The 27,885-nt window shown below is 35.6% G+C and overlaps 1 protein-coding gene across 2 annotated transcripts in view; it reads left to right on the forward strand.

The window, feature by feature from the left end:
• The first annotated feature begins 5,176 nt into the window (after positions 1 to 5,176).
• Positions 5,177 to 27,885, forward strand: part of TBCK (TBC1 domain containing kinase) — a 231,941-nt gene continuing 209,232 nt past the window's right edge. Inside the window, exons 1-3 of one of the 2 annotated variants that reach the window (XM_082838412.1) lie at positions 5,177 to 5,454; positions 12,668 to 12,889; positions 20,283 to 20,355. In XM_082838412.1, the coding sequence (XP_082694538.1) occupies positions 12,697 to 12,889; positions 20,283 to 20,355 (266 nt within the window). In that variant the 5' untranslated portion in view covers positions 5,177 to 5,454; positions 12,668 to 12,696. Of the gene's footprint in view, positions 5,455 to 12,344; positions 12,890 to 20,282; positions 20,356 to 27,885 lie in introns of those variants that run through there. The other variant, XM_082838411.1, reaches the window with a different exon arrangement.

Consider the following 27,885-nt stretch of genomic DNA (forward strand, 5'->3'; position numbering starts at 1 on the left):
TGAAGAGCATTTATTGTGGGCTGGCTAAATGCTTTACACAGATCATCTACAAATACAGTAATTATCTCAATTATTAAGTAATTGACTTAAAATTAATTTGCCAATTAATGTGGCTAGTTAGTAAATAACTGAAACTTAGGTCTGTCTGATTCTGGAGTTATTTCTTTTAATGCCCAAGCTATAATTTCTGTAAAGGGTATACGTATGAAGCATTTCCCAAAGTATTTAGCCATGGAATACTAAGCAAGGAACACCTAATTAACATTTATTTGAACTAGTATTTTCTAAAACAGTCTGGGAATTCTGGCTTAGTCTGCATCAAAATTAAAAATAAAAAGATTATGTGATTAAAATAGATATAATACTTAATCGCATGAACAGTAATTACAAATCTAAAACATTGACAGGAAAATAGTACACTATGTTAACTGTAGTTGGATAGTAAGAGTCAAGACTTTTTTTCTTTTTCCTACACTAAATTTAAAAAAATAAACATTTTTTATGATAAAAAGCATTTGAAAAGTATTATCTAAATTATTCTGCCCTTTCACATTAATTCTGTTCTTCTCAACATAATCACCATATTTCATCAAACCTAAAAAGCTACTGTAAGATGCCACTAATCATAAAATCAGGTGAAGCTGGTTTTAGCAAATACATGAATTTAGACTACATCTGAATCATTAAAACACACACATAAAAGATTACTTCAGAGATTCCTATCATTTCTAAATGACTTCCCTTTACCTCAGCAATCTCTACAGTAGTTTTCCCCACTGATTTTGAAATTGCCAGTACTTTTAAAAAATTAACAAATCCCCTACCCTGGGCTCTCAATGTTAGGAATCAAACATAAACTATTGCTTTGAAATGGAAGTTTTAAGTGCAGACTTTCATTTTTACTTTATAGTATAGAGAACTCCACAACAATTTGGAAGTGATTCTCTTTCTCAAAATATCTGATTTCACCGTTTCATAATTGCAATTAGGTAAAAATTTATATTCTCCTTAGACACTCTAAGTATTGTATTTCATCATATATAAGATCCCATCAATTGTAAAATGACTCCAATCATAAGATGCTGCATTATTTTGGGTACCATTAAGGAAAAAAACCACGGCTGATTTAACTGACCTAATGTTCTCTTACACTTAGTCACATCCTGTATTATATATTGAAATAACTGTTTTGAATTTATCCTTATTTTTATCTTATATCACTCTTGTGTTTCCATGAATTTCTTTTTTGAAAACTGAAGTATAGTTAATTTACAATGTTGTGTTAGTTTCAAGTATATAGCAAAGTGATTGTTTTATATATATATTTCCTTTTTCAGAGTCTTTACAGTACAGGTTATTACAAGACACTGAGTATATTTCCCTGTGCTATATAGTAGGTCCTTATTTACATATTTTATATATATTAGTGTATATATGTTAATCCCAGACTCCTAATTTATTTCTTCCATGTATTTCTGCAAACACAGTAACTTTTTATTTAAGTGCTAAATGATCTTTTAAAGGATACTTAAGAGATTAAACTCAACAACTATGCACCAACAGTACACACAACTCAACTGAACTAATGACAATATTATCAGTTATAACCAAGTTTGCGTAAGTTGGGCAGTGACAACGATGTCACAGCTGCTATTTAGTCTGTAATGAGTTTAAAACTTTGAATACCCCACTATTTCAGAGCTATAAATATGAGAAAAATATGTCTCTCAGAACTAGTGAACTACAGTAATTTTAATCACTTTTTTCTCTCTTCTACCACCACCCCTATTCTTACCTTCCAAACTTCTTTCCTCCATTTGTTTTGTAATCTAATCATCAAGCTACCCCACTCTAAGAACACATTTATTACAGTTCTACACAATGCAGCTCTAGGTTAAAACTCCGGCTAGGATTTAAAACGTGTCAAAAGTCAGAATTTTTAAAAAGGTAAATTAAAAAATTAAACATTTTGAGAAATATTTGTCAAAACACAGAAAGATATAAAACTATGCTTTTTGTGAAAGTTCATTTTATTCTTTTTGTTTTTCTTCTAAGCATGTGATCAGGGAATGAATTCAAATGCTAGCTATGCCACTCATTAGCTGTGTGACTTTCTTTTTTTTTTATTATTGAAGTATAGTTAATTTACAATGTTGTGTTAGTTTCAGGTGTGCAGCAAAGTAATTCATATATACATACTTTTCCAGATTCTTTTCCCATATAAGTTGTTACAAAATATTGAGTATAGTTCCCCATGCTATACAGTAGGTCCTTGTTATTTATCTGTTTTATATATAGCAGTGTGTGTAAGTTACTCCCAAATTCCTAATTTACCCCCCCACATACTTTTCCCCTTTGGTAACCATAAGTTTGTTTTCTATGTCTGTGAGTCTGTTTCTGTTTTGTAAGTAAGTTCATTTTTAGATTCCACATATAAGTGATATCATATACTTGTCTTTGTCTGTCTGACTTCATTTCATATGATAATCTCTAGGTCCATCCATGTTACTACAAATGGCATTATTTCATTCTTTTTATGGCTGAGTAATATTCCATTGTGTGTGTGGGTATGTATATATATACACCACATTTTCTCTATCCATTCATCTCTTGATGGATATTTAAGTTGCTTCCATGTGTTGCCTATTGTAAATAATGCTTCAGTGAACACCGGGGTGCATATATCTTTTTGAATTATAGTTTTCTCCACATATATTCCCAGAAGTAGGACTGCAGGATCATACTGTAGCTCTATTTTTAGTTTTTTAAGGAATCTCCATACTGTTCTCCATAGCGGCTGTACCAATTTACATTCCCACCAACAGTGCAAGAGGGTTCCCTTTCATCCACACCCTCTCCAGCATTCATTATTTGTAGACTTTTTGATGATGGCCATTCGAACTAGTGTGAGGTGATACCTCACTGTAGTTTTTATTTGCATTTCTCTAATAATTAGCGACACTGAGCATCTTTTCATGTGTCTCTCAGCCATCTGCACGTCTTCTTTGGAGAAATGTCTATTTAGATCTTCTGCCCATTTTTTGATTGGGTTGCAAGATGAACACTACAATAGTCCAGTTAACATCCTTTACCATACATAGTTACAATTTTTTTCTTGTGATGAGAACCATCAAGATCCAGTCTCCTAGCTATTTTCTAATATGCAAAACAGTATTATTAACTATAGTCACCATGCTGTACATTACATCCCCATGGCTTATTCATTTTATAACTGGAAATTTGTATTTATGCTTGATTGTTTTTCTCTACTCACCAGAGAGCCTTCTTCCCATTTACTAATGAGGACACTGGGGATCCTGGAGGGCTTAAGGGATGGCTATGAGGGTATGGCTAAGAGAAGACAGTCCATGTGTTTCAGGTACTACAGACATTAACACAGAAAACCTTTTTGTCCAGTGACATATGCATAAAATTTTAAAAGGGGTATGTCTAGGTCTCCCATGGCCCACTAACCAAACAAGGTCATGTTTTAGCGGGCTCAGATTTTCCCCAATAGGATTTAACCAAACCTTTCCACCCACTGATGTACTCACCACTATCTTTCTTCCATTTCTTAACCAAAAACACAGTTAATAACAGTAGCCACTACTTTAATGGGCCTGGCACATTACATACATTGTCATTTAATCTTTATAACCTTGTGAGACAATAAGGTTATAGATAAACTCAGAGCAATTATGTGACTTGTCTAAATCCATTCAAATATTAAATGGTAAAGCCATGATTTTAACTCGTGTTTGTTACTCCTAACCTCACAATACAAGTCATTTAAAAAGTGTTTCCAAAACCTAATTAAAGAAAATTAACTGGCCATCCATTAAAATTCTTGCATACCTAAATTAAGAGCACTAAGAATCTGACTGGTCATTTCTTACCACCCCTAGTCAAGCCACTATCGTATCTCCTCTGGATTTATGTAAAAGCCTCCTAACCGGTGTTTCTTCCACCTTATTCCCTCCAGTCTATTTTTGAGAGCAGCCAGAGAGATTCTTTTAAAAAGGAAGTAAGTACTCCACTGCTCAAAACCCTCCAATGGGTTAGACGCCCTCAAGATCCTTCATGACCTGTTCCGGATCTCTGATTCTTTCTCCAGCTTTAGTTGCTTCACTCAACTCTGACCTACAGGCTTCCTTGCTGTTCACGAGAGTTCCTGCCTGATGGCTTTTGCAATGTCTGGTCCGTCTGCCTGACTGCACCTCCCCAAAACAGCCTAACGATTAACTCTCTTGCTTCTGTCAGCTCTTGACTGAAGAGTGATCTTTTCAGTGAGACCTTCCTTGGCCATACTAAAATTTCAACCTATATCCTCCTTCCCGGCTTCACTATTTTTGTTTTCAGCAGTCATTACGACCTAAGATACGGCATGCTTTTCTTAACTTTGTTTAGTATGTATGTTCAATAAAATGTGAACTGCAGGGACACAGGAATTTTTGTTTGTTTTGTTCATTGCTTTTTACCGATGCCTAAAACAGTGTTTAGAACATGGTGGGCGCTGAATAACTACTTGCGGAATAAACGAATTCCTGTCACCGCCTCCCGGTTCTTTCACACATGCAAAAATAAACATGTTTATGCATATATCTTTTCCAGTAACATCCTTCCCCTCGGCCCCGCATCCCATTTCTCAAACTTGGCTCCTTCAAAAGGTCCCAAGCTGTTCCCTACTTCCTCATGCCAAGATTGGCGCTGCTGTGGGCCGACTTCCCCGCAGGCCAGGTCCTATTATCCGAAGGCCACTAAGGGACAGGGGACTCTTATGTTCGCAATCCCCGTACCCCGGGACCCTATGCGGACGACACTCACATGTATCGGTGAACAGGCGGAACCTCGGCCGTCTCGGCCCGGAGCCGGTAAGGACAGCCTCCCGCTCACGAAGGCAGCAAGAAAGGACCCAATAAGGTGTCCTCGCTAAACGCCTGAGCGGTCCACAGATTCTTCTTCAAATTCAGTGGCCCCCTTCCCGTGCGCTGCCACACCACACTCGCCGTCGTCCATTCCTTCAGCCAATAACGCCAACCATTCCGCACCTCTTCCTCGGTCTCTGTATTTTGTCGCCAGGTTGGGCGAGAGGCAAGACGCCGGACGTCGGGGTCTTTCTTTAGAGTTCCGTCGCGGACGCTGTGAGGTCAGAGGAAAAGGCCGAGCTGAGGGTGGTCGAGGGGAGAGCTGGGAGCTGTCAGCGGAGAACGTTGGGGTCGCTCTCCTGGCCGGAGGCGAGGCAGTCAACTCCGGCTGACTTAAGCTGGCGGGCAAAGGGCAATCTCTGAGCTCCCGGCGCTCCAGGAGCAGCCTCTTGTAGAAGCACCTGAAATGCAGGGTCTGGTGCACTAAGCAATAGTGGCAACACCAGCTCCAGCGACAGCTTTGGGGCCCTGTGTAGGAGCTCCATCCCCTTATCTTTGTGTCCGCCTGCGTCCCCAGACCCAGAGGCAGGTATTTGGGTTTCCCAGTTTTCTGTGTCGTAGTGGTCGGGGCTGGTGGGAGGTAGAGGAAGGTCAGGTGCAGCGAGCGGCCTCGCATTTCCGCCGTGAGTGATAGAGACCACGGGTGCAGCTGCTGGCTGCTGAGTACCGTCTCCATCCCTACCTACAGCCCGCCTTCCCCCTAGACACCTGAGGCCTTTGAGGACTGCAGGCGGCTCTTAGAAAGGATCTTCCACCTGACTGTTTCAGAGAATTTGGAATCGGCTCTCCCGTTGCTCAACATAGATTAAACTCTTGCTTTGGTTTGTTTCTTGTTTTCAAAGGCTTAGTCAGTTGTCGAGATGTGGCATTCACTTGTGCAGTGAAAGAATGTGAACGAGTGGAAGTTTCTTTAGAATTGTTAGTGGTTGCTTTTCAAGGCGTCTTGTCCCTGTTTTTATTTGGGACAGAAAGACAACTTTTTGCGGGAAAGTACATAAAATAAATGAAACCCATTGAAGAAACGTGTAAACTGTTTTATTCGTAACGAAATATGCATCTTTTGCCCTATTTTTTTACCTTTTCCCCTTTGTGATGCATTTCCACTTAAAGTTCTTTGAGGGCGGATATTGTGTCCTGTTCACTGGTGGCCCCGAAGCTGGAAAAACACCTGACTTAAAACAGGAGCTTCAGGATATTTGTTGAATGAATGAATTTTCAAACCCAACTCCTTATGTTGTTTTTTTTTCCTCAACTAATCTCTCACCTCAGCTGTTTTTTCCACTGGCTTTCTTCCACTCACCAAGCGGGAAAAAATCTATGTCTGTGTATTTGTTATGTGTGAACCTTTTTATGTGCACCCATCTAAGAGGTAGTTGAAGCAGAACACTGATGAAATGTTTAACGCCAACTACTGTTCTGTCGTTTTGAATTATTTGCATTTTCTTCATTTGGTTATTTGATTTTTAGTTGTCTAAGTGACAGAAGTATCTAATGGAAGATCGAATAGCATAGTATAAAAGGACTGCCTAATAAAATTCAACAGCTCAGGCTCTTCCTTCCTACCCTCAGTTATGTTACTTCAGAGATAATCATTTTTAACCTTTTCTAATTTTAGGTCTGTATGTTGAACAAGTTAAACTGCTAATTCTTTTTATTTTAATTGACTTCTTAAGATAGGCCACAACATCCACAACCTCTCTACCGCAATTTTTTTTTGTTTTTTAATAATTTTTATTGAAATACAGTTGATTTACAATGTTGTGGGTTTTTTTTTTTTTTTTTTTTGGCTGCACTGGGTTTTCGTTGCTGTGCGTGGGCTTCTCATTGCCGTGGCTTCTCTTGTTGGGGAGCACGGGCTCTAGGCGCGTGGGCTCAGTAGTTGTGGCACACGGGCTCTAGAACGCAGGCTCAGTAGTTGTGGTGCACAGGCTTAGTTGCTCCGCGGCATGTGGGCTCTTCCCGAACCAGTGCTCCAACCCGTGTCCCCTGCACTGGCAGGTGGATTCTTAACCACTGTGCCACCAGGGAAGCCCTCTTCTACAAATTTTTGAATCGTTATCACAATTTTTAGTTTTCATATTGGTTAATTTTAGAATTCTGAGTAATATATTTAAACTTAATTTTTTTCATATGAACTTTTGAAAATACTTATATTTGGCTCCTTATTTTGTAAAATGAGGGAAGTAGAGACTCTACCTTCCTTTACCACCACAGAAACTGCATCCATTCCCACCTTCCCTTAGGTGGACCTTTACTTGTACGTTGTCAAGGTTATTAATAGTTACAGTATATTTCTTAACTGCAGTTGTTTTTTGCTTTGTTTATGTGTTTAAAAACTAGTAAAATGTTACAATATTATAGCTTTGTAAATAATCTTCAATGCTGAGCCAAGACGTATGCTATTATACATTTCCTTCCCAATGTTTTAATTTCATGACCTTTGTACCACTCTAACAAGAAGATTTGTAATATTAACGTCCAACTGATTACTCTTTCTTCCTCTCCAATAACAAAAATTATGCCATAGTTAAATGTGCTTAATTTTTTGGATTATATACTTCTTATGTAGCTTTTGGCTCTCCTCACTTTCACAGAGTACTTTGCACTTTCTTTAAGGGAAAAGATGCATGTGCTTTATTCACCACATCCTCTCATTCTTTGTATGAGAACCTCCCTTACTCTGCTTGAAGACATTCCCCTTGGAGCCCAATTACCCTTCTGTTTAATTGGAACAGATTACTTTCTAGTCCTTTGGTGCAGCTTCTATACTGGATTATATTCATTGAATTCTTGAGTAAGATACATTGTTTCTTAACTCCATGTCTTTTATTATTTGGTTTTCTCCTCTGTTTTGTTAGAATACATCCTAAAGAAACTTATTCATGAAGGTATGTGGATGGTGATTTTATTTTTTAATGTTTGCATAGTTGTAAATTATTATTTTGCTATTATGAATGATAGTTTGGCTAGGTAAAGAAACAAAATTATGTTTCTTCCAACTTTTCAAGGCTTCACCATCTTCTAACTTCTGTTGTTGCTCATGAGAATGAGTGTCTGATCTTGATTTGTTGATGCCTGAACTATTTGTTTTCTCTCTGAAATGATTTAAATTTTTAGTTATGCTTGATGCTTTGAAAATTTGTCATGGCATGTCTTGGTCTGAGTTTATTCTCCTTGCAGTTAACTCATTCGATGGAGCTAGGATAAATGTCTCCATTTGGGTCTTCTTTCATTTATTCTCCTTGAAATTAGAAGCCTTTTTAATTTGAAGGTACATATTTCCCTTCAATTGTGGGGAATTTTCTCCCATCTTTTGTAATTTATTCTCCTTTATTTTTCCCTGTTCCCTTTTTTTGACATGCCTACAAGGTGGTTGTTGAATTCTTGGGTTGATTCACTATGTGTGTTAACTTTTCTGTTATGCTTTTTTTATCTATTTGCCCATTTGCTTCATGTTCTGAGTAATTGTCTCAATTTTATTTTCTAACACTTCTATCTAGTTTGGTAATCATATGTTTAAGTACCAAGCACTAACTTTTAAAATTATTATTTTCTCATATTCTCTTAATTTTGTTTCATTTTCTTTTTCTAAATGAGATGAAATTTACATATATTAGAGTACACTGATTTTAAGTGATCCGTTTGAGGAGTTTTGATACATGTGAACAAAAGTGACAAACACCACCCTAATCAAGTTGTGAAACATTTGGACTACTCCAGAAAGTTCCTATGTTTCCCTCTCCAATCCTGTCCCCGCCCCCCCCACACCCACCCAGCCAAGGCACTACAATTCTCTTTTTTATCACTATAGTTTAGAACTGTAGTTCTAGAACTACATTTAAATGGAGCCATAGGATATACACTCTTATGTGTCTACTGCTTTCATCAACATAATATTTTTGAGATACATCCATATTTTGGCATGGTTGTTCCTTTTTTGTTGCTTTTGAATAGCATTTCATTGGATGAATATGCTACAACTTGTTTATCAGTTCACTTGTATGATGTTTACATTGCTTCCAGTTTGGGGCTGTTATGAGCAAAACTTCTGTGAACATTCTTGTACAAGTATTTTAATGGACAAATATTTTAAGTTTTCTCGGGTAAGTACCGAGTAGGAGTGGAATTTCTGAGTCATAAGGGGTATTTTTAACTTTAGGACAGTTTTCCAAACAGTTTTTCAAAGTTCTTGTGTCATTTTAACACTACCATCAGCAGCAGAGTATCAGCTCCAGTTCCACATTTTTCTCAACACTTGGTATTGCCAGTCATTCCAATTTTAGCCATTCTGGTAGGTGTGAAATGGTATATTGTTATGCTTTTAATTTGCACTTCCCTGTTGATTAATTATATTGAGAACTTTTTCATGTGCTTATTGTCTATTTGTGTTCCTTCTTTGTGAAAAATACATGTTTCAGACTTTTACCTATTTTTGTTTTTCTTTTTATTATTGAGTTGTAGGCATTCTTTATATATTCTAAGTCTATTATCATATATACAAACATACATATAATACATATACATCTATTTGATAAAAATGTTATATATAGATATAAGTAATATTTTTCTTAACTTTGGCTTGGATTTTTATTTTCTCAAATGTGATTTTTGACGTGCAATGTTTTTAATTTTGATGAAGCCCACTTTATAAAGTTAATTTTTTATGGCTTTTTTTTATCCTGCTTCAGAAATCTTTGCCTATCCTAAGGTTGCAAAAATATTCTGTGGTGTTTTTTTGGGGTTTTTTTTGGTAGAAGACTTACAGTTTTAGCTTTTACATTTAGGTCTATAATCCATATCAGATTTTTGTGGATGTAGCAGTAGGAGTTGAGGTTAATTTTTTCCCATGTGGATGTATTGTTTTAGCACCATTCGTTAAAAAGACTATCCTTTTCCTATTGAATTCATTGGCCTTTGTTGAAAATCAATTCATTGTATTTAAAAATATTTTTCATTTTAAAATTTAAAAATTTTTTTCAATTTTTATGAAATATATTGTATATAGCACATATATATAAATAGATAGAGATATAGAATATGGGAATTATGGAACATAATAATAATATGAACACCCTTAACCCACCAATTAAGAATAAGGATAACTCCAATAAAGATGTTAAAAAAAAAAAAAAAAAAGAATAAGGATATTACTCAAAATTTTTGAAGCTTCTTATGGGTTATTCCCTAATCTTATGACTGTTTTTCATATAGTGGTAACCCTAGCCTCGGGTTTTTTTTTTAATTCCTTTAAGTTTTGAATATATTCTTACCTCATATGTAAGTATTCCTGAATTATTTATTATTTAGCTTTTGTGGTTTTTGAATTTTATGAATATTGGCATAAGTTTTGTGTGACTTTTTTTCCTGCTCAACATTATATTTCTAGGATTCATCTATATTATTAAATGTTGCTATAGTTTGCTTGTTTTCCATCCTGTGTGTTCTTCCATCAAATGCATGTACCACAGTTTATTTAGCCATTCACTTGTGTGTGGACATTTAAGTTGTTTCCAGTTTAGAGATAATAGAAACAATACCACCCTGATCTTTCTTGGTTTCTGCTTGTGTATGTGTGTAGGAGTTTCTGCAGGAACAAAATAGTGTCAAACTGTCTTCCAAAGTCATTGTACCAATTTACACTCTGTTTCTCCATAATCTAACATTGTGTATTATCAGATTTCTTAATTTTTACTGTCTCACAGGTATAAATTCTCATGTGATTTTAATGAACAATTTCTTGAATATTAATGAGGTTTATCTTCTCATATGTTGGCAATTCCTTTTCATTCTTTCATAAAATATGTTTTTCCATACCTCCTTTTTTATATAATTGGTGTAATATCTTCTCAAAATTTTCTCAAAACTTTCTAAATTTATTAGAGTTAGTTTTGGTTTGGGGTTTTTTTCATAAATTATTTTGGTTGCATCCAGGGCAGATTTTTTTTTTTTTGATTTATTTTATTTTTTGCCCTTTATGCTATAGTCTTTCCTCAACTATCTGATGATTCCTGGACAGTTCCTCATTTAAGAGTTAAGGAAGACTGTCTGGGAGCATTTTGTACGTGGATAGGCTTGTTGACTGGAATACCCTGTTTTAGGATGGCTTGGTAGACAGCCAGATCTTAACTGGGGTCTTACAAATTCCAGAATTAAGAGGAGTTTGCTTTTGTCCACAGTGCTCATACCAACTATTTATTGTAATTCTCACACAGTTTATTTTATTCCTTTAGGGATGAACCATTTTGTTTTTTGTTTTTCTTTTGCTTAGAGGATAAATAACTGGCCAGGGGCTTCCCTGGTGGTGCAGTGGTTGAGAGTCCGCCTGCGATGCAGGGGACACGGGTTCATGCCCCGGTCCGGGAAGATCCCACATGCCGTGGAGCGGCTGGGCCCGTGAGCCATGGCCGCTGAGCCTGCGCGTCCGGAGCCTGTGCTCCGCAATGGGAGAGGCCACAACAGTGAGAGGCCCGCGTACAGCAAAAAAACAACAAGAAAAACCAAACAAACAAAAAAATAACTGGCCAGTACTGGGGGGCTGGTGGCAGAGTTGACTCTTCTGTTCTTCAGCCTTTCAAATTATCTTTCTCATTTCAAACCTTCTTATGACTGCTGCTGTTCACCATTGTTCCTGCCTTCTATGAATCTGAAGCCTCTGAACTGAAAAGGCTGAGCAAAACTTCTTGACTGTATCATAGGTTGTAGCTTCCTTCTTTCTGTTTCTTGTGACAATACTCTTCTATATGCAAAATGCTTTACAGGAGTTTCTTGAAGTCTTTCATCAGCTCAAGGCCTTTTTCTGTCCTCTTCCTTGTTATGAGTTTATACATTTTAAAACAGTTCTTTTTAATGTTTTAATGAGGTTTCTGGGCAGGCATATGAAAAGCAGTCTGTTAACTTGATTTAGAATTCCAGATTTTTATTGTAAAAGCTGAGAAGAGAAGAATGCAATGCTTGACCAATGGAATGTCTTTTTCATGAGACACGTGGGTGAGAGAGATATTTTTTGTTGGAGGACCTTTTTTGTTGTGGTTGTCATAATGTGATTCAGATTTTGGAGCAAGTTTTTTAATCTTCAGGCTGCTCCATGTTAGAACTCTGGGACACCATTTGCTTTGGAATCTATGCTGCTAGGACCCCTCAGGATCTACACATAGAACATCTATTTCTAACCTAGAGGCAATAACATCTGTCAAGATCATTGAGGGGATTAAAACATCACTTGTAAAGCACCTAGCACAGAAACAAAAATTGATTAGTTAAGTAAGATTATAGTGCTGTCTGTTATCTAGTTTAATTTTTATACTATTAATAGAGTCCTTGATTATTTAAAGTTTCTGGTTGGTATCCTTATTTCCTTTTTCCTGACTCCCCTCACTCTGAAAAAGGAAACTCTGTGGGTTATTCAAGCTTTAGGTAAAGAGAAGAGCCTTACTGATACGAATATGCAATAACAAACTTCCTCTAAACTCTTAGAACTGTCAGACATCCTTGTAGAGGGAATGTTCTGTCTTTCCTTTATATGCCATTGAAAATCTTTGATTTTGATTTAGAGCTGCAATATAAATTCATGATTGGGTGGTTTTTCCTCTTTGATATTGTCTTGAAATTTTTTAACTTTTTTTTTAACTGTAAAGTGTACAGATTGGCATTTTCCTCCAAGTTATATTAGTTATCATGTTTAAGGTCAGAAAACACTGGCTTAAGGTCTAGTTGATCTATCAAAAACTTCTCTCCTTTTCTAGGTTATCCTGGAAGATCTAGGACTCCAAAAATGTTTCCCTTGAAGGATGCCGAAATGGGTGCCTTTACCTTCTTTGCCTCTGCTCTGCCACATGATGTTTGTGGGAGCAACGGGCTTCCTCTCACACCAAATTCCATCAAAATTTTAGGGCGCTTTCAAATCCTTAAGACCATCACGCACCCCAGACTGTGCCAGTATGTGGATATTTCTCGGGGAAAGCATGGTAAGTTGCTGTTGTTGTCTCCTATTTTGTGTTCTCTACCCTGTTACCCTGGTTAGGTTATAATATACATTGTAAACATATAAAGTAATCAGTATGTGTGTGTACAAGTGCCTTCACCTTTCACTCTAGCCAGACTGCATCATTTGAGTTTTCCTTACTACATTTGAATGATTCATATTTCCTAGATCTGAGAATCAAGATTTTTAATTTTCCCTTTCAGGGAAGCCACCTATTCTCAAGCATTTCTTCACCTCTCTAAGAAGGAAATGAAAGTTTTAAAGTTAGAAACTTTAGAATTGTTTATGAGAGTGTATTTTATGATTGAAAGTAATAATTTGGGTTAAGTTTCTTCAAATGAAAAGAGAGTCACTAATTTTTTTACCTCTTTGGAGCTGCATTAGTCTTTTCATACAGGATTTCATTTGGAAAAGTTGAACTATATTAAAAAGTCAGTGTTTCACCAGGAAGATGTTTACTGCCTTTTTTTCTTCCGTAGCCTGTATCTTAGTCCATTCTGGCTGCTAAAATAAGACACTATAAACCGAGTGGCTTATAAACAAGAAAGGTTTATTTCTCACAGTTCTGGAGATTAAGGCACCAGCAGATTCCACGTCTGGTGAGGCCCGCTTCTTCATTGACAGCCATCTTCTCACTGTAACCTCACCTGGTGGGAGTGGGAAGGGTGTTCTCTCAGGCCTCTTTTGTAAGATCACACCTCCCAAAGCCCCACCCCCAAACACCATCACACTGAGGATTAGGTGTCAACATATGGATGTGGGGGGGGGCACACAAATGTTCAATCTGTAGCACCCCTTGAACGTGCTTATGTTAGCAATATTTTAATTATTTTAAAATTATTTTTGAAAGCTTAATTGCATGCTGAGGTTCCATTTCTTAGAATTATTTTAAATGCATCTCACTGAAATATATTTAATTTTTCTAACAAAATGATTTATGAAAGTTAACCCTATATACTTGCTGATATTACCCTGTTTTTATTCCTACAAAAATGGCATTTTCAGGTGTTTCAACCTAACATTAATAAAGACGCTCAAAAAATGCAAACTGTATTTCCTTTATTGTTTTGCTGAAAAACAGGCTAAATGATACTTTCAAGGTTATGCCTGTTAAAAAATAGTTGCTCTGAAAGTTTTCTAGACTGAGTAGAAAATGTTTTTTGTAATAAATATTATTGATGGCTAATATTTATTGAGTGTTTATTATATATTAGGCAGTATTCTAAGCTTTACATATTTTAATTAACTTAATGCTTACAACCTTACCATGAGGTAGAAACAGATAAGGAAATTGAGGCACAAAGCAATTAAGTAACTTCTGGCAAGTTTATTGTTTAAAAACAAGCTAACAAAAAACCTTTTGCTAACGTTTTTATTTGATAAATGGCTTCAATGACATTAACTAAATTATAGAACTCATTTGGGGCTTTTTATATAATCAAGTACTTGATAGATATGGTCAATCCCTGAATGCCTCAAACACCACCCCGCCAATCCAATTACAAATTCTAAAGAATTTCTGCTGTGGGGTTGACCTAGTTCCAAAATCACTCCAGACTTAGCAATATAGTGGACCCTCATTATCGTCTGTAGCAAGTAACCATAATTAGTATTGCTGTTTTACATCTGCAAATTTGGAGTATGCCTGTCTTCCCAAAGTCTTGCCACTTTACTCAGTTCTTAGGACTTCTTCATCCTTGTATCCTGAAGTGCCCTTTATTTCCTCCCACTGTGTCTGGAAGCCTGTTTGGAGCATCACTTCATATGACTGCGGTCTTGCCTCTGTCCAGTTTTCCCTAGGCTTTCTTTTCATGGGATAATTGACTCAGTAGTCCTAGATACTTCTTGAGCTCCTTCTTTTCATCCCACTGTCTAAATGAGGCCCTGTAAACACTAAACCAGGAAAAACCTTATGACATTATCCCTTTGGGGAATACAACTGCTAACTGCCCAGGAACCGTCTTTTTAGTTATAAATGTGAGATAGGAACTAATCTCCTTAGACACTGTTAGACTCTCTTAATGTAGAACCCAGCTCAACATCTAGGTAGTCTCTTTAGGCCCATCCACCATATTGCTGGTTACTCTGTTTCCCCTGCTTTCCCTGCTCCTGGATCTCAGCAGCCCTTTCTTCTAGGGACACACAGGTCATGGATGTGTGTAAAATTCATATATTTTAAGTTTGGCTGCCTGGAATGAAAATATCAGTAATTGTCAAAAGGTTAGGGAATTCGATTATTTTTTAACTATTGGCAATGTTCATTGTCCTGAAAAGTTGTATGCATCATAAGGTGTAAATAAATTAGAATAAGTGTCGATGTGAAGGTCTTTTTGTTCCAAAACATCCCAGTCATTTCAGTTGAATTTAGTTTGAAAAGTTTGAAAAGGCTCTACGCAACAGTCTCCTTAGTGAACAACACATATTTCTCGATGATTTAATACCACATGATTTTGGTTTGGACTCCACTTAATTGTCTCCTCAAAGAATTTTGATTTTGGTTCCTTTCCCCCCTTTATTCTGTTCTTACTATACAGATATCTCACAGTTTGTCATTGTTAGTCCCCCACCTCCCCACCTTTCGCTTTTTACTTGGAGTAATGTGTGACATGTGGTTTGTTTTACTAACATTATGTTTTTACATGTTAGGTTAGCTCAGAAGTCAGGCTCTCAGTGTTTCCTATGGATCATTCAAAACTGATTCAAGATGATGTTAGTTTCTTGCTAGCTCAGCAGAATAATGTATTTAAACTCAAGAATAGTGTACATTAGAATTTGTGCACTTGATTTAGTAAAGAGAAGTTGAGTAAAATATCTTTAAAAGAAAAAAGCCAATAAAGCATGAAAATACTTAAGTTAACAAACTTAATCTTTTTCTTTTGAACTTGAAATCTCAGCAGTTTTAGAAGCAGAATAAGGATTATAAATGGTAATACATTCCATTTTATTTGGTATTGGTTACCCAGAAATCTTTTGTTTATTGCTGGGAAAATCAAGAACAAAATTATTCTAACTAATAGATTTGACATTTAGGTAGAGAATAATAGAATTGTTAAGAACCTATAAAATAATGTATTCTATATCTCTAGCTGCATATATATTTCAACCTAAGTGTCTATATCAGTTTAGAGTCCCATCAAAGAAACAAAACCAGTAGGCGATAGATCGCTAGATAGCTACACAGATATAGATTAATTGCTTGGAATTGGTTTATGTGATTTTGGGGTTGGGTAGACTCATCTGAAATCCATAGGGCAGGTCATCAAGGACAAGCTGAAATTTTAGACAACAGCTGAAGTCACAGTCCAAGTGTGGAGTTTCTTCTCCAGAGAAGAGTCTATTCTGCTCTTAAGGCCTTTACAACTGATTGAATCAGGATCACCCAGATTATCTAGGATAATCTTCCTTACTTAAGGTAAACTAATTGTAGATTTCATTTATTAAATGCCTTCACAGTAACACCTAGATTAGTGTTTTAATAACTGGAGACTATAGCCTAGCCATGTTGACTCGTAAAACTGACAATCACAGTAACCTAGTAACAATACTGTTTTTTAAGCACAGAATTTTTCTTTATCAGTTTTACTGTATAAATATTTATTTAGAGATTCTCTTTAAAAGGTAATGAGCTAGTCTCAGTTTTTAATGTGAATAACAAAAGAATGATGCAGTAACTATATTCTAATAACCTTTCATGTTTTAACGCATTTACAATTTACCTCTTTCTTTAAGTTAAAAAAGTTTCTTTTAATCTTTCAGTCTGTTTTAGTCCCTCTTTTTATTCAACTACTTTATTATCTGTCTTGCTTAATACTGTACTCTCTTCCATTTCTTAGCATTGACTTAAAACATACAGTTCAAACTGTATGTACACTACAGTTATACTCGGCATTCATCAACTATTTGTTAGAAGAAAGATTATTTCACGGTTCTTGTATGTTCTACTCTTTAAAGTTCATCTTGGTGTCACATTTGTTTTTTATAAATAATGCCACTACATCGCTGACTTATATTTGGCACATTATGATTCTCAAATATTTCTGTCATATTTTATTCTGTGAAATATATTATTTTATAACAAACAGAAGTTATTTTCAAATAGTGGCCCTGAGTTTCAGAATGAAGACTCTCTAACGATATTTTGAAAAAACTGGTTCATATTGGAAACACTGTTTTGGTATACACTCTATTACCTCTGGGAGAATCTTTGATATTCTGCCAAGGATTATGGTTCTGCTGTCTTACAGTAATACTTTAAAGGTCCATAATATCCTAAAGCTTTGGCAGACTCTGGCTTATGATATTTTAAAGGAGTTTCCTGAAGAAGCCTGATAATTTTTTTTTCCCTAAATCATTTTAAGCCTGACAAATTTTAGGCTAATGCCAAACACTTTGAAAATCCTTCATAGATATGGAGACTTATGAATATATAATTAAAAATTATTCATTAATGGGGTATGCACATTTTAACATATTCTGATGGTTTTGTTTTACATTAAAATCAGTACTAATGTGGTGTTATTATGCCTAGTTTACAACATAGGCATATACTTTCCTATGCAGGACACACTTCTGTTTAGACAATGACTGTCATTATGTGAGACTCATTCATTTCTAATGGCTACATTGAGCCTTTGCTCAAGTTAACTCATTTAACAAGTATTTTTTAATTAGATGCTTATATGTTTGAGATATAATTCTAGACACTGGGGATGCATTTTAAACAAGACCAGTATCCTTCCTGCTATCATGAAATGCATTATCTAGTAGAGAACAAAGGCATTAGATAAAAATGTCTACAGATCTTTAGGAGTTGAAATAAGTGCTACAAAAGAAAAGTACATAGTAGAATAGATTATATGATAGGAGGAGTAAATTGATTTGGGGGGACCAGGAAAGTGTTCCTGGAGGAAATCATATTTAACTGAGTAATGAATAATAATAATAGCTAACTCTTAGGGCTTCTTATGTGCCAGGTTCTTATTATGTATTAACTCATTTCAACCTCACAACAGTTCTATGAGGTAGGTACTGTTGTTTTACGGAAGAGGAAACCTTGGCATAGAGAGGTTAGCAAACTCCCCCAAGGTCACATAACTAATGAGTATTAAACCTAAAATTTGAGCCCAGACAGAATAGTCTGTGCTCTTAACCACTATGTTTCATGATAGGAGTTAACTGGGAGGAGGAACAAGGAAGATCATTTTAGGCAATGGGAATCCATGTGCTAGTATTTTAAGGTAGGAAAGGGAAAGGAAGACCAGTGTAACTGGAAGTTGGTGAGTGACAGACAAAATAACAAAAAATTAAGCTAGACAGGGAGTTACGTATTCAGATTTATTAATTATTATATTATCACTTAGGTTTTAGTATGAAAATATGTCGGAGGGGGAATAAGAATTAATATGAGAAGATTAGTTAAGAGATTGTTGTAGTAATCTAACGAGGGATGATGTTGGATTGGACCCAGATTGTGGCAGATGGAGCAAACTTTACAGATTCTGGAAACATATGGGAAATAGAAATAGCAGGGCTTTTTCTTTGGATTTGAGAAAGGGAGATTACTCCTAAATTTGTAGCTGGAGCAGATGGCAGGATAGTGGTACCATTTACTGAAACAGTACTAAAGGGAAAGGCTTAAGGAGCAAAATATAAATTCAGTTTGAGTCCTGTTGTGTTTGAGGTAACTTTTATATTAAAGTGAGAAACTGGCTATAAAAGCCTGGAGTTCAGAAGAGAGTTCTGGGCTTGAGATAAAATTTAAGAGTCTTTCAACCTTGGAAGTAAATAAGGAGAAAACACAGTCTGAAGACCCAGAATCAAAGGTGGAGGTACTAGAAGCATTTAAATTTGGGTAGAAGAGGTGCCAGTCTACAGAGGAGACTGAGGAGAGGTAGCCAGATAGGTGTAAGGAAAATTGACAAAATGTGGTAAGAGGGAAAACAAAGGAATGCTGCTTCCCATTTTGGTTTTCTGACAATATTATTTACTTTTTCCTTCTAGAACTTCACAGTTGTGCTAAATTGCTTGGCATTCAACTTTGCATGCTCTTTTCTTTATTGAATTGAAGAACTAGAACTTTTATCTCAACTTTCTTTCCTATTTTTTTCCTTTGTTTCTCCTCATTAAATGTTCTTTCAAATTTAATTTTAAGTTTAGATCACTTGGAGTTTTTTTCTGAAAGTGATAGTTTTCATTTATAGTTCTAAAATTTTGTGTTTCAGATCATTCTATATAATGCCACCACCTCAGTTTGAGCTTCCAAGATGTGACCCATACAATATCCTGCCCCCACACCTCACATGATTGCCTGTGTACCATTGTCCTTCATCTCTCCTCCCAGCAGGCAAGACCATACCTTGAATCAGTCCTTCCCATCTTCTGCTTTCAGTTTTCTACCTTTGCTGTTTTTCATTTTCACCAAACCTCCTTGCAGTTATCACTATTTCTGGTCCCTTTTCACCTTTACTTCTTTATCTTGTCTTAGCTTGCCATCTGTATTATGTGTTTACCTTCTTCCTTATCTTAGAACTCATTTTGCATAGATATTCATAGTACCCCGGTTTCTTTCTCCTGAAATAACCTTATCAGATCTCTAGCCACTTGTGAGCCCAGTTGTGCTTTTCTCTCACTCCTCTTACATTCTTTCATCTAAAAAGGAAAAGAGTTTGTTGATCTGCTGCTGTGTCAGACAACGTGTTAGTCACTAGGTACCTGATGATTACATTAAAAATGTATAGACCTTCAAAACTGTGCTGTCTTATTCCTAAACAGTTGATCTGTTGGAAAATAAAAATTACATCATGATATAGATTGTGCCCACCAAAATTTTATATTATTACTAATCTCAGCAAGCCCCATGATGTTACAAGTAACCCCAAGTTGATTTTCTGTTCTTTCTCCATAGTCATGATTCAGAACGTTTCTACTTTTCTCAAATTTCTGAACTCAGTTTCTAAAACCTTATATTTGAACCAGACCATCAAGACAGTTTGTCCCTAGCTCCCAATTTCCCCTTCACTTCAAAATTTCTTTATATCTTCATCCAAGCTTTTTCTTCTCCTAGTCTGTGTCAGAAGAAGGATTACTTCTTTTTGCCAAAGGTAAACTTTTCCAGCTGTTTTTTCTGATGCATATGGGAGAAATTCTGGAGAAAAACACAAGATTAAAAGAAATTGTTATTTAATGTGTTGTTTTATTACACATTTATCCTGTTGTTCTACATATTTGATTTTTATGTAGTTAATGTAGACTTTGAAAAGCTCTTTTAAAATATCATTTGTACTGTATGTTAATAACTTTAGTGGGGTATATTATTTTGTTATTAAAACATTGTGTTAATCAAATATAAAGTGGAGTTGGTGTTTTTTTTTACTCAGAGAGACTGGTGGTGGTGGCTGAACACTGTGAACAGAGTCTAGAAGACTTGCTTCGAGAAGGGAAACCTGTGAGGTACTGTATAATATCAGGACAATTACATGAAAAGCAGAAATTGGCAAACAAAAGGCATTTTAACTAGAAACTACAGGATTTTAGTTTCTTCTGTTACTTGTTTAATGATAAAATCCAGGTGTAAATTTTCACTTTAGGAAATTTAATTCACAGGCCTCATAGAAATTCAACATTGACATTATCCAGTGTTCAGCTTTTGTGAGGTAAGCATTCTGCAAAGTACTTGACAAAAAATTAGTAAAGAGGATATACAGGAAAATTTGAAATCTTTTTAGTACAAAGCATTTCTCTAGCTGAGTTTTAAGAGTATTTCCTGAGAGAAGTACATGGTAACTTCTCACAGGGCACTGGTATTCTTAGGGACATAGGACATAGTGAGCTGTGTAGAAGGCTAGATTGAAGAATAGAGAGAAATAATAATCATGGCTTGGGTGGAATATAATCATACAGTTTAAATTCAGTTATTTCAGGGGCTTCCCTGGTAGTGCAGTGGTTGAGAGTCCACCTGCCGATGCAAAAAAAAAAAAAAAAAAAGTATAAATTCAGTTATTTCAATGACACATGAAATTTACTTTCTAAGGCATTTTTGGCAAGAAAAGTGGTCTAAACTTTCTTACAAATATACTTTTTTTTTTTTTTTTCGGTACGCGGGCCTCTCATTGTTGTGACCTCTCTCGTTGCGGAGCAGGCTCCGGACGCGCAGGCTCAGTGGCCATGGCTCACGGGCCCCCTGCTCCGCGGCATGTGGGATCTTCCCGGACCGGGGCACGAACCTGTGTCCCCTGCATTGGCAGGCAGACTCTCAACCACTGCGCCACCAGAGAAGCCCCAAATATACTATTAAATGAGCTTCTTCACAGATTTTCTGAAATTATCTTAAAATTATGAAAAATGTTTCTTTAATGAATTAAGTTGTACTAAACCAATGAAAAATATTTGCCATGAGCCTTTATAGGATTGTAATTATCCATCCTAGATTAAAGAAATATTCTTAGTCAATACTCTTTAATCATTGCTATATTATAGATGAAGATAAATCTTTTGCAAGGGAGGAAAAATGTGTATCTTACTAAATGGTAGTAATTTAATAGCAGCAAAACAAATAAATTGAATAAAAGTACTTTCCTTGCTACTTTAAATGGTTTGGTTTTAAGTGGTCGCTGGAATGAAAGATGCAGATATCAAGTATCCAGTTGCATCACTTGCTTTTTTAGAAAAGTCTAATCTGACCATGGTGATAAAAGTGACTTTTCTATATATTTAACCTAACTTAGTAAATATGTTTTTATAGGCATAATTTTTGCATGTCACAAATCTTTAATTGTATTTTTTTAAGAACATATTACTCTTTGCCCACCAGTTTAAATTTACACTTTAATTTATAGGCCACCAATGCAAAAAAACAAAAAAAGTTCTCTGTGAAAGCTAGTTGACATTAAAATTGAAAACCAATTGTAGTCATGTCTTTAGGAATTTTAACTGAGTTTGGGTTAAATTTGTATAAAGATTTACAATGCAATATGTATGATGAAAAAGCCACTAACTAGCTAGGCAGCCTTGGACCGGTCTCTTAATCATTTTTCATATCTGTAGAACAAGGAGTTTTACTTGAACTAGGGATCATTCTAGAGGAAGTTATTGTCAGCTTTATATTTTATTTAATATGAATTACATGTGATAATATATTAATCAATTGCCTTTATAAGCATATGTTTTCTAATACTAATATGTTATACTAATATATTAACCTGCTATTCCCCATTACTTAAATGGTAGATTTTTTTGACAGAAGAACCCATGACAAGTCTAAGTGTAAAATTCAGTGCTATAATATAAAAGGCAAGTTGTTTTAGAAACATCTATTTTATGATCCAGCAATCCTCCTCCTAGGTAGAGGATCTCCTTAAATTTGTGCCCAAGAGGTACATCATTTGCCTCCCTGTAGTCCCAGCCCTGCTTTGGCATTTAATCAAGAGAAAGAAAAAATGCATGCCCACCAAAATATTTGCACAAGAATGTTCCCAGAAACATTATTCATAGTAGCCCAAACTGGGAAGAACTCAAGTGTCCATCAATGGGAGAATGGGTAAGCAGATTGTGGTATATTAATCAACAATAAAATGGAATAAACTGCTGATACAACAACATGATGAACCTTAGAAATATTATGCTGAGCAAAAGAAGCCAGACACAAAAATCATATTCTTCCATTTATATGAAATTCTAGAGCAATCAAAACTCATCTACAGTGATAGATATAAAAATAGTGCTTGACTCTGGTTGGGAAGAGGGCAGTACAAGTACTGATTCAAAATAGCCTTGACTGAACTATCTGTGGAATGGAAATTTTTACATCTTGATTAGGGTATTACTTATGGTGCATGTTCTTGCAAAACTTGTCAAAATTCACTGACGTGTACACTTAAGAGTGTGCATTTTGCCTATGTAAGTTATACTTCAAAAAATTTTTAAAAGCCTGTTGAGTTATTTACTTGGCTTGAGTTGTGAATCTCTCATATAGCAACAATGTTATCTTGTTAATGAAGATGCTTCATCCAGTGGCATACTTGTTTGTATTTCTTTGTTTCTATAAGAAGAAATAGTATGAATTAGTTATTGCTGCTTAACAAATTACCTCAACACTTAGCAGCTTAAAACAATAATAAACATTTATCAATTTATACAATTTCCCTGGATCAGGAATTCAAGAACATTTAGCTGGGTGGTTTTAGCTCAGGATCTCATGACATTGCAGCATATCAGCTGGGGCTGTAGTCTTCTGAAAGCTTGACTGGGGATTCAGTCAACTGTTTCTAAGTTAGCTCACTCATTTGGTGCCAGTTGTCGACAGGGGGTTTATTTCCTCCCTATGTTGAGGGCTTTTCCATAGACCTCTTGGCTATTCTCACAATATGGTGGTTGGCTTCTCAGAGTGAGTGAGTGAGCAATCTAAGAGATGAGAGAAAGCAAGGTGGAAGCGGCAATGCCTTTTATGACCTCCCCTGAGGAGCCACACATTGCTATAGCTCATTGGATACAGAGGTCAGCCATTAATTCTATTCAGTGTGGGAGAGGACGACACAAGAATGTGAATCCCAGGAGTCAGGGGGCATTGGAGCATCTTAGAGTCTGGCTGTCACAGAAGTCTTGGAGATCATACAAGTACTAAAAAAAAAAAAAAAAAAGGGAAAAGGTAGGAATGAAATACTAAATCAACATTAACACTAACTGGAAAATAAAGTTCCTAAAATTATTCAATACTCATTAGGGGACTTGGGACAGAAAAAAGGAAGACGTTTACCCTATGAAGAGGACAGATTATTAAGGGAATATCCAGAAGTATCAGAGGACATAGCTATGCTATGATTGGAATTGCTCTACATTATGTAAATTGATGTTACCCATGGTCTTGTGCTCCTAGTCATTCCAGAGGACTCTATAAGCCACAAGTAGAGTAGTTCTTGTCATCAGGGTGGTAGTAACTGTAGGATGTTCCTTCTGATCTCCACATTTCCCTCTTTGCCCATATCTGTCCTTCCTTTACTTACTGAAAAGAACTAAAGGAGAGAGAAGCTGGTGACTCAGAAGACAAATTTCCATTTTCATCATTTTACCTAACTCTACCCTTTTACTTTATTTACTTTTGATTATACTATATAAGGATATAATTGCCATTGCTTTGTCAATAAGATTAAATCCATTAGCTCATGAAAAGTTTTACTTTTCTGTGCTTGTCATCATTTATCGTTGTTTTAGAGATAATAAATCTCATAGCAGTGGTTACCAGTAGCCTCAACAGTGTAAAGGTATAAAGAAGCCACCTTTCTTCAATACCCTTATATATGTCTTCATGAGGATAAAATGTTATAGATGGAAGCATATTCTTTGAGTAGGTAGCAGAACATCAATAGGATTAAATGCAGATTTCATACTGTCTTTCATGACATTTACATGGTCTTTTTCATTTATTTAAAATAGAACGTATGGTAGTCTTATGGGTCTTTGTAATTTCTTCAGGTGAGATATTTTTAAACGTTTTTGTAAAGTATTGTTTTTAATCATTCTGGTAATAGATTAAAATTCAATATTTTCCTTGTTCATTTTGGGATATAACATTCAGCACTTACTGCCTTTGAGTAGAAATGATTCTGTCAGGTTCAGTTCCAAGTTGTTATCTGATCCATCCATCTAAATTAGCTTTGTTGAAAACTATTTGACTTTCCACATATTTGGATTACATTAGTCTCCAATAACAGAGCAGGTTTCATGTGCAGAGCTGATGTGCTGCAGTTTTAATTAATTCTATAACCTATTTATGGAAAGTGAGAAGATGTTCGTACGGTTTATAAATCAGTTCTTTCCCCTACTGCCAAAAGTAAGCACCCTGCACCTGTAAGAAAGGCTGATGCAAAGTAAACAGGAAATCTATTTAGATGGGATTGCTATTTGAGATCCATGATTTTTACTTGTACATCTGTCTCTAACTGTTGCAAAACTGTAAGCTGCCAGTTGTCTGGTAGTTATTTGCTGTTCTTTGTCCAAACTTAAGCATCATTTAAGGCATATATCTTACTGGATTTATATTTTGAAGAAAATTTTGCGTTTTCTGTAAAATTGGTGGGATGGGGGATAGAGGAATGAAAACTAGAAACTTAGAGAAGAGTCTTGTATCAATTTACTCACTAACTTTTTTCATGATAAATTTAATATCACTTAACTAAGCAATATTGTACTAAAACATTATGGTAGTAATTCGTATTACAAATGTATTGTAACTTAAGACTATCTTGAGGTTTCAGATCTCACTAGAAAATTAAGTGTTCTTTCTTGTTATAATTTTAATAGCCATAAAACCCTTTTGAGAATTCATGTTATCCAAACCAAAAATAATAATTTTGTGCTATGACCTGAAGCTTATAATTGAGTCAGTCTTTTATGAAATAATGTTATTTGTGAGGGTAGTTTGCTAACCTGGTTTGAAAGAGAAAACTCATTTTCTTTAGAGTCTATTCAAGCTTGAATATGAGGAATTAATTTTGGAGAAAGCTTCTCTCTTTTCAGTGGTTTTTATATGTTACTTGTGCCAGAGTTCTCTCTTGCCAGTATCCTCTCCAGTTTCAGTTAAATGATCAAAATTATTTGCTGGAAACATAGAAGCATGGAATTCAATTAAACTCCTATAACCAGTACATTTCAAGAAAAAAAGTACAGCGTTTGAAAGATTTGTTTGAAATCATCTCATATTTGGTGCCTGTGAATCTTTTTAATTGCTACCCTAAAGCCAGATTCAAGGTACTGAAAAGTGGAGAAATTTAAATTTCATCTCATTTATAAAATATTTTCCAGAAAATGTTAAAAAAGAGGTATACCTTTTGTCACTCCTATTAAAACAAGCATGAGGGAAATGGTTTGTCTTTTAAGTCTAGGTGCTATTTGGAAAGCATTTCCTGTTTGTGTTATTCAGAGCATGTACTTTTTCTTAATCTATAAAAGTGCCAGCAAGTATAGTTCATAGACAGATATTCAGCAGAGTTTTGGCACTTGCAGTAAAGCTCCTGCATTGTCCTTACATTTGCAAGTGAAGGCAGGGTGAGTAGTGCAGGCAAGTTTCTTTAATAAAATGTAGTTTGTCATATGTTTTTAGGGTTATGATTTTGAAAATTTACCAGAGACCCATCAACATTGCAGAGGTTATACATGAGACTTTGATGGGAAGCAGGCTATGTCTGCAGCTGTTCACTAGCTTGATGGAAAACATGATATGACTTACTCGGATGAGTAAGTTTTATTTGCTCCTATTAAACGATTGCCTACTCACTGAATTAGATATGCCAAAGAATTTTGAACACATTCTAGAATATGCTCCACAGATGGCTAATGAGCCACAGGTCAGAGTCATCAGAAATAGGTAGTAGATACTCTTATTTTAGAATATAACCTGGTGGTAGTAGTTAAGGCTCTCATACATTTTTTGCCTTCAAGGGCCCTAGTTTCAAAATGCATTTGAAATTACCACAGTATAGTCAAGTAACTTAAAGGTTTATATAACTGATGTATATTTTTCTTCCAATTTTACTTGTCTTGTTTAAGGACAGAAAGTAATACCAAAAAAAGATGGTCTTCACCAGGCATGGAATCTTGCAGCCATCTTTTGCTTTCTCCCTCTCTTGTATCGTTTATTCTATTTGCCAGTCAAGTATTGTTAATACCACCGCCGTGATATTTCTCTTGTCTCTGCTGTCCTCTACATTGTTTAATTCGGGCTTCATTAACAAAGAGCTTGACTGTTGCATTGCAGCATTCTCCTAACTGGTCTTCCTGCTTTTAGTCTTTCCATACTCCAGTTACTCCTACTTTCTGCTGCTATATTAATATTGTTATAGATGAGTCCATTCCCTGCTCAAAAACATTTTGTGGTTCTCCATTTGTGTGTGTGTGTGTGTGTGTGTGTGTGTGTGTGTGTGTGAAGAAAATGCATTTTATAGGCATAGGACCTGACTTTAAACTCTGTAAATTACTTCCAGAGTATCTAAATTGTTCAAGTATTTTCATTGTTGCTAATATATGGTTGAAGAAATTGAGTGCCAGAGAATTGAAATATACCTTGTTGAAGACCAAGCTGTCTTTTTGCCCAATGTAGATAGCACAGTGTACATAACACTTCTTCAAGTAATTCACTTACCTCCGTCTGCCTCTATACCATACCACTGAACCAAAGCACAAATTGTATTTTTCTCCTCCAAATTCCTTTATTACATTGTATCTCTCTAGTTGTAAGGTACCTTTCCCCTCCTAAATTATAATTGTTTTCCTTGCAATTATTTAATTAAGGAAGGTATGGGTTACTTTCCCTTAATTAACCATACATTTTTAACATGCATACAGCATTTTTTACTTTTTCTGTCTCCCGAAATTGTTAGCATAACAGTTTGCATATAGTTAATGTGTTATAAATTAACTGTTAAATGAACTAATTATGTTTTTAGTTTAGTCATGCAGTTTGAATTCTATTTCCCTATTATCTTCATTTTAATCATGTGTCATAATTATATTTCCCAAACAAATGAGTTTTGGTGAAAGTATATTGCAAATATATCTTGGTAATTTGTTTATTATTTTCTTGGAAATATATTTATTTCTGAGATTTATTATTTTCTTTAAAAATGGAATGATTCGAGGAAACAAATTGTCGATTTCCTTTCTCATGACTCTGGGGAAGAATCCACTTCTAAGCTCATTCAGGTTGTTGGCAGAATCCAGTTCCTTGCAACTGTATGAATGAGGTCCCTGTTTCCTTGATTACTGTCAATGAGGGGCTGCTCTCAGCTCCTGGAAGCCATCTGCATTCCTTATCATGTGGCTTTCTCCATCTCCAAAGCCAGCAATGGATAATATCCCTTGTATCACATCTTGCTCATGCCTGGAATCTCTCTTATTTCCTGTCTCTAATGTCTAGATCCAGATTTCAAGGACTCACGTGATAAGGTCAGCTGCACCATAGAATATAATGTGATCATGAGGGTAAAATCC

This window comes from Leucopleurus acutus (assembly GCF_964270905.1).
Source record: "Leucopleurus acutus genome assembly, chromosome: 4".
NCBI classification, from domain to species: domain Eukaryota; kingdom Metazoa; phylum Chordata; class Mammalia; order Artiodactyla; family Delphinidae; genus Leucopleurus; species Leucopleurus acutus.